The 8,526-nt window shown below is 32.9% G+C and overlaps 1 protein-coding gene across 1 annotated transcript; it reads right to left on the reverse strand.

Moving 5' to 3' along the window:
• Positions 1-3,476: 3,476 nt before the first annotated feature.
• Positions 3,477-7,960, reverse strand: LOC112000004 (uncharacterized). The gene is made up of 4 exons (XM_065769633.1): positions 7,752-7,960; positions 5,222-5,369; positions 4,240-4,401; positions 3,477-3,907 (listed from the first exon to the last, which is right to left on the reverse strand). Exons 1-4 carry the CDS (start codon positions 7,958-7,960, stop codon positions 3,752-3,754), a joined length of 675 nt encoding a protein of 224 aa, XP_065625705.1. The 3' UTR covers positions 3,477-3,751.
• Between the last annotated feature and the right edge of the window lie 566 nt (positions 7,961-8,526).

The following is an 8,526-nucleotide window of genomic DNA, read 5'->3' on the forward strand; positions in this document are numbered from 1 at the left end:
TCGCAACCACCAGTGTCCATCTACATTGTCCTTCCTCATTGTACATGCCATGCAAATCAGTTTGTAATATTTTGAAAGATAAATGAAGGTACAAAGACTAATGAAAGAGGAAAAAAATGAAGCTTTTTGTGCAAAACAACATGGACACTTAAATTTTCCGTCTTATAAAATAAGTTAGGTAAAAATAAATAGTGTATAGAAAAAATATTGAAACGTTAAAATTTAAAAAGTTGTATATAAAAATAAATAAAACGAGAAAAAAGAAATTCAAACATACATTGTTACAACTAAAACTAGAAGAATTTCAAACATATCTATAACATTTGTTACGATAAATTTTTTCACGAGAAAAAAGAAATAACATATGATATGATAATGTGTGTATATATATATATATATATATAAACATGGCTATTACTGGCAGGGAAGTCAAATACTAAAACACGTACAGTCCAAAACGTGAAGAGTCTACTGCTCTAATCTTGAAATATCTCATAGTAGACTTGTTTCTCCACATAAATAATTTTGTAAAAATTAGAAATTATTAGTAATTCAATGTTTTGCATGCGCCTAAAAGAAAAGCTGATAGATGAAATTATATATACCATCGCGCTAGCTTCAATTGTATAAAGGGTTACGCCATTATTATCAATACCTTCCTTCCAGAATTGAGCCAAGCTGAACTCGTTTTGTTCCTGGACTTGGGGATTCCACATGTTTATTTCTGCATTCATTCCATAATACGTATCTCGTTCCTCTATAAGCGTTGCATACTAGAAACTCAACCATAAAAATAAAGGTTGTGAATGTTCATTTGAGTCCTTTATATATAGTAGATACCAATAAGCTCAAATTAATTAATAATATTGGTTAAAAATTAAGTTGTACCTCATGGTTCTCGTTATTCTTATAATTAGGGATGCTATTGTATTTTTGCCTTCCATAATTTGCTACAGAGCTTGCCCTTAATAAATCTTCTTCTTTAGATTTTTTCAAAAACGAAAAGAGAAAAAAAGAGGAGTGGTTTTGGAAGAGAGGAGAAAACCTAGGGCTAGAGGGGACTAGGGTTTTGGATAAGAGTTAGAATGGATCTGGGGAAGTATTTGGTCTTACCGTTGTTTGTTCGCAAGGATAAAGTTTTGCTCCACGAAAATGAAAAAGAAAGAGAGAGCCCTCTTCTACGGCTTCGTTTCTTCTTTTACGCCCTAATTCCCTCTATTCCCATCTCTCCTATATATATATCCCACAAAATTCCAAAACTGCCCTAACAAACTCTTTTTCTGGTCAAACTTGTAATTTTCTTCTCCCTTCTTCTCCAAGTCGGTCCAACTAAATTTCTTTTTCTTTTTTTTTTCTTTTTCTTTTTAAAGGGTTATCCTATCCAGACTTGAACTGTGGGTAGCGAGCTCCTTGTCCACGAAGGTCCAAGTCCAGCAAATAAACGTGAGTTTAAATTAGGGAAAATGATATGACTGGCACTTGCACACGCGCTAACTTGTGAGTGGTGGAGTAAGAGTGGCAGTTTCATGATTTTATCATTCACGATTTATTATGTGAGCAAATTATGATAAAATTTGTGGTCTTAATATTACTTTTAAATTAGTTCAACTGAAAAAATTGTCCAATAATAAAGCTAGATAATTAGTATTTTAAGTTTGATAATAAGAGTAATTATAGAAGTTAAAAAAGCTTTATTGTATCTAGTTTGATAATAATAGTTATCTTATCCCGATATTGAACTCTTGATGACGTGAATTCCAGTTAGTTCAGTTGACTTTTGTTGTTCAACGATGGATTTAGTCTAATAATAAAAGTAATTATAGGAAATAAAATAAAATGTTATTATATGCATTAAAAAAAATGAAATGATGGATTTATAAAGTTATTGACTCATTTTATAGAATAAATAAATATGATGCCTTAAGTTGTTATGATCAGATTGTGTTTTTATCATATTTCTAATTAATTGATTCTAAAAATTCTGTTTCTCAAAAAAAAAAATTCTAAAAATTACAAAATTTGATAATTAATTATTAAAATAGTTAATTTATTCTAGATGAACCAATTTTAGGTTTTTCCTAATATCAAGAGTTGGAAAATAAAGTTAGAAGATAATGTAATTTGATTTTAACCTACTCTTTTTCTTTTTCTTTTTTTAAGAAAGAAAATGAATATCATTAATCAGAAAAGTTAGCCGCAGTTGACCAATAAGATAGCATCCACAGATTGAGAGGGGGTGTTTTACTATTTTTCTTCCCTATTTTTAACCCATTATGCCAGAAGCCTAGCCCACAAATTGCTAGCTGTATTTTGCTGTTAATGGGTACGGGCCTAAGAACTCTTTGGACATTTCCAACCCGAAAAATGGTTAAACAAAATCCAAAATGGTTTTTTCCCCCTCAACTCTAAACAGGGAGACTAGGGAATATTTTGTATGATTGTTTAAATAACAGTTTTCAGTATTTAACAATATATACATATTTTATATATTTTTTCATCTACATGTATTCCACAAAACAACATTACTAGAAATTTTCTACTAACAAGCTCTAGGAAATTAGGATTCAGAATTTTCCTTGGAGAAAAATTTCTCAAATTCACAAGCAATTATCAAATGATCATCCAGCATACTTTTATTTACATGATTTTTTTTTTTTTTTAGTTTCAACCTATAGCGTTAAAAGTTATGTGACAAGTTTAAATCTTGTGATTTAATAATAATCTATAAATTAATCTTGTGATTTAGACCTTACACTTGTTAATCTACTTATGTGGAGGCATTATTACCATTAAATGAAGTTGTAATTGACTTGAACATCAAGTACCAAAACACTGATGTCAATGCACCAGATTCTGTTAGCACATTATTAAGTTATGAAGAGAAAGCTTTGGCTGTTACAACTAACAAACTCCGGATTGGAACAATGCAAAAGTTTTATTTTGACTCACCTACTTCTATTCTACTTTATTCTCAGCCAAAACAAAAACAAAAACAAAAAAAAAAAAAAGAAGTTATATTCTATTTTAACTAGCTAATTGTACTAACAGATTCATCTTTCCCCAACCTGATGGAGAATAGTGGAAATAGTGAGATCTTTTGGAGGAGAGGTGAGGGATGAACTTATTTTCATTGGTTTATTTTGTTTAAAAATTAAATTTAGTAAAATATGAATTTGCCTTAAATGAAGGGTAAGGTTTTAAAAAACTACACCGCAGTGAAAATAAACTTGATTTTAAGCTAAAACAAATGAGCCCTAAAGCATGAAATGGGTGTTGAATAAGAGCTTTATTCATTGAATTTGATCACTGCTCACTAGTTCACTATCAACCCTAACTATGAATAAGCTTGATTTTCACTCGTGCTTATTTAGGATGAGTTTGGTTAACTTTTTGCATTTTTGGCTTTTTGAAAAAGTGGCGATTTACTATTGCTACACAGGAAATGCAACACAAAAACTCACTTTTTCACGTATACAAGATTGAAAAGCTCGATTTCAGAATTTAACCAAACGCACTATGGTTACAGTTTCAACAGGCACTTATCACCAATCACAATACAAAACATACAAGTTACAGAAGCAAAACGCATCCAAATTCTTTGTTGTTATTAAGAAAGAAAAAACCCTTTATTGCACGATTATTGAAGCAGCTAGCCTAGCATACAGAGCTTAGTGCTACAGCCTGCCGGCAAGGTGCTGACTCTTTCTGCTTTCCATACAGTTTGAGCAAAGTGAGATCAGTCAAAGTCAAATCATAAGAATAAGTGCCCCTTGTTGCCTTGTGCCCCAATCAATGTATCAATTGTGCTTTTCCATCCTTTGAAGTCTATAGTGGAGCCATTATCAGGCAATAGAAATCCATTAACAAAGAAAAAAGGTGTCCCATACACCCCTCTGGAAGTGGAATACTGCATTTCAAAAGACATTTCAAATTATTGTTATCATAGAAATGATATGTATTAAAGAGTAGAATTAATAAAATGGAATGAACAAGATGTGAGCTTGTTTGTTGCAGCAAAGATTGTATTACAGGTGATGTTTCGTGAAAATGAGAAATGATTGTATAAAGCTAACAAAACTTCACATAATGGAACCACATCTATGACCCCACTTCCTAGATATTGTTTGAGCTTTCCATAAGAAATCTATCACAGCTAGTGAACAGTGACATTCAGTCATTTATAGTATTGCAGCAATATAAGACATTACACCTATGTGAAAATGAAACCGTTTGTCTTACCTTGAATGAAATTCTTGTTTTGAGATCAGTTTTTGTGTCATTGAAGCCAGATTTAATAACACTATAATAGGAGCTCCCAACTACTTCTGTAGCAAACTTCACAATCTCCTCTACGATGACAGCTCTAGACAAGTTCCGAGTTTGGGCATTGTAAAATTTCTCCTGTTTATGGTAGGCAACAAGTTTAGTCTTTGAATAAAATGAATGACTGCAACTGACAAGAAAAAATTGAATTTGCCTAATTAGTAATTACTAGCAGCAAGAGCGGTTGTTATTTATTAAAACAGTAAGAGAGACTCGCCAAATCACAATAAGTAACATCCAGTGTTTCAAAAGAAATTTAACTAGGAAAAACTTTGACTTTCACACTTTCATTCACATGGAACAGCATCTAATTTCCAAATAGATGAGGAAGGCCAGCAGCGTCTTAATGATTGGTCCATGCAAGAGGTGTCTCACGACTCTCACTATCAGTCCAACTAACAGGTGAAATAGATTGAGATCAACCAACCTTGAAGCCATCGTGAGATCTTATAAAGCAGAACAAAAAGCTAGAAAATTAACTGCTGACAGAGTACACAGTTGAGATCTCAAAAGACTTATCAAAAAGGGAGGGAGAGAGAAAGATCAAAGGATCAACTGAGAAGATATCTAGGAATGAGAAATAGGAATACCAACACATCTACTAGCAGCGTCCCACAAACTGCTAGAATCCTAATCATGTGACAGACTGTGCTAACATTAACAACCAAAATAACTTAACATTAAATTTAGATCATATATACTGTAAGGTTGATTGGATGTGAAACTGAAAAAACACTCAAATATATGAGCAGCACAGAGCAGGATGGTGGGGTTACTTGTCAATTCTTAAATGTTATATCTCATTACGGCAAATTCAAATGATGTTTTGCAATAAGAAAAGTTCAAATGAAGTTTTGCAATAAGAGAAGGATATACCGTAGATCGTGGAAATCCTAACCTGATACTTGAAGAAGTGCTCCAACAAGGGGAAAGTAGCAGATGTATTCAAGTTGTTTACAATATGCAAGGCACGAGATGCAACAAATGCATTGTCATGGTAACTACAATTTCCAGAAAGAAGATCAATAATTACATTAAGAGCAGACAAGGTTCATCATATTTCTGAAACGATAACTATGTTGTTCACGTTCAAAATTAAAGCAGTTATTTACGTCTATAATCAAACAAAGTCTTTTCTTGGTTGTATAGAGCAACATACTACATGAAAAAAGGTCATGCCCAATGCATAAACTCCCACTTTTGCAGAGTCTGGGAAAAGTCATGACAGGCAGCCTTATACCCAATTTTATTTGGAAAGGTTGATTCCCAAAGCAACATACTACATATAATAAGAAAAATAACAACCTTGATGTTGTTTAGGCATTGGGCTCATACATCATAACATGATCATATAATCACAATGCATAGATTATCTTTTAATGCACAAATGATTTCAGTTATTGCCAATTGACAGTGTTTGGCTTCTTCTTCTATGTTTATTTCTTTGGAAGTACAGTAGTTTTGCTTTGTGATGACTTATCTGATGTTCTGAACCCGAAGTGAAAAGGAAATTTGCGCAAGTAACATACATGGTAAGAATCTTTTCAAAGTGACACTTAAGCAGTTAAGCTCTATGCACAATCAAACTAAGGACCTGGGAAAGCGGAATTCACAGAGGCAATCAAAGAGACAGATATCCATGGTTGAATTTCTAAACTCGAAAATGAGAAAATCTCTGTGTGCTTGTTGGTTATAACTTATAACCATGACAAAACAGACTAAAAATAAATGTTCAAAAACTGGCAGCTACTAGTAATAACCTAATTAGACCTCAAATTTAGAAAAGGGTCATACATTCATTGTAAATTGTGACTGAATTGTGACTCCTTATCAGACAACATTCATTGAAAATTGTGACTCCTTATCAGACAGACTGATGCAGGAGCATCTTATATTCAATCTCGAGATGTTAAGAAGTCAATCAAGTGGCTGCAAATTGATTGAGAAAAGTCCTTTTGAAGCTTACAGCCAAGACTAGTGGCAAATAGCAAAGCAGTTATGCAGCTTGGAAGAATCTTATATGTTCAGTGGTTACTTAGTTACACTATCCTTGTTTCCAAACAATGGGCTTCAGGCAGTTCCAAGGGTGGCAGCCACTCTAATCTGTTATAGCAGATTCTCGTTAGATAGTTTGTTATTTGGAACAGCATTAGCCAATATTAGTTTGACACTTGGCAAGCTCCTAAGTGGCTCCCAATTCCTAACAACATGTATAAATACTGTTAGGACTCCATTTTTGTACTCAGTTTTGCAGAGTTAATAAAAATTGAAGCCTTTGTGTGCTTTTCTCGGAACTTAGTGTTCTTGCAGAGGTGTCTATCCACCTACTAAATGTTCTAAGCAATCCATATTGCTAACTAAACTCAAAGTAGAATAGCCTACACACTTCCCAGCACCACAGAGATTCAGAATTTCCAGAATTAATTGATAGTGGCGTTGATTTAGGATGTATTTTTAGAAAATTTTAATTAGAGAAGAAAAAAAGCAACAGTATTTTTTTTTTAATAACTTTTTATATTTCCTATAAAAATGGTCAAAACTTTCCTAAAGTAGGGCATTAACAAGGACCTATTTTTTATTGAAAAATGTTAATGAATATCCTATGGGCATTAGTTTATGAACTATTTTTAGAAACATTTTATGGGAAAATGATTAATAATGTGGATTATTAACAATTACCCTAAGACCACCGATTAATAACATTTTGGATAAATTTGCAAATTACACCACTAAAGTTTGGGATTATTTGGATTTTACACTATAAAGTTTCAAAATTTGAATTTTACCCCTAAAGTTTGGGGTTTTTGGAATTTTACATCCTAACATTTCAGAATTTGGATTTTACTCTTAAGGGTGTTTGGATTTTAATCCCTAAAATTTGAGAATGTAAAATCCAAATACCCTCAAAATTTAGTGGGGAAATTCAAATTTTGAACCTTCATGACGTAAAATCCAAACACCAGTTTGGGGAGTAAAATCCAAATCTTAAAACGTCGGGTATAAAAATCTAAACACCCCCAAAACTTCATGTATAAAATCTAAATTCTAAAATTTTATAATGTAAAATCCAAATACCTAACTTTTATGGTGTAATTTGCAATTCAGCCTAACATTTTTTTTATTATTAGTTCTCCCGTTAAACGATATCAGAGTAATAGGGTTCTCTCTCTCCAGTTAAAAGATATCAGAGTAAAAGGGTTCTCTCTTCAATACAGAATATTCGCCCACGTCATGAATTTATGACAAATATTTCTCTTTGACTTTACTTTTGCAGCTGAATCAAGTTCCCATTTATTGAAGCACATTGAACATTCATCCAAATTCCAGAAAATAAATAATTATGTATCATCTGTACTAGTTATCAATATATGAAATTGAAAAAAACAAAAGGCAATCTAATTCAGAGAAGAAAAAAAAAAAAAAAAAACCGAGAGTCCCTACTATCGGGGCAGACTGGGTCATAGAACGCTTCGATTATGATTGTGTCCGAGTTGACCCGGTGGTTCTTGTAAACGAACCCATCAGTCCTCGCAGGTGGTAAGGTTTGTGCGCCAACATTGACAACGTAGAATATCAAGAACATGAACAAAGATAAAGCCGATGGCAATATCGCAGTCTTGTGCTCGTAGCTCTCCATTGTTTTCTTTTTTGTGGTCTTTGCTGCTCTGGGTGTTCCTATTACTGTCGGATATAACTAATGACTCAGTCCCGTATATCTACGTTTATACATTTGCATATTAAAAACAGATGTCTACCTTATTTGTATATTTAAAAAATGTCTACATTCAATGAACTATATTTAGCTATGCTTGGATTTCTTTTCTTTTTTCTTTTTTTTTTTTCCTTATTATTTTACAAAATAAGTACATTTTGGTTTTTTTATTTTAATCCTTCAAATAGATTGATTAGAAAATTTGTTCAACCAACTTTTTGTAACTGTGGACTATTGATCTATATCGTCCATAACTATCAATCTATACCGAGCTCAAGACACGTTTATTAAAACAGGCCCTTTCTGCCCTGTTTACTAATTGAGCACCTAGCTCGTCCCCTAGATGGGCTTGGCCCAAGCACGCAGCCTGACCGAGCATCTCCTATTATACCGAGATCAAGAAATAATGCCTTTTGGGAATCTGCCAGTCGAGCACCAATTGGCGCTTGGTACAATTTTCAGGAGAGTCAACTTAGTCACGAACAACGAGT

The sequence above is a fragment of the Quercus suber genome, unplaced genomic scaffold (genome assembly GCF_002906115.3).
Source record: "Quercus suber isolate HL8 unplaced genomic scaffold, Cork oak 2.0 scaffold_1236, whole genome shotgun sequence".
Taxonomy (NCBI): domain Eukaryota; kingdom Viridiplantae; phylum Streptophyta; class Magnoliopsida; order Fagales; family Fagaceae; genus Quercus; species Quercus suber.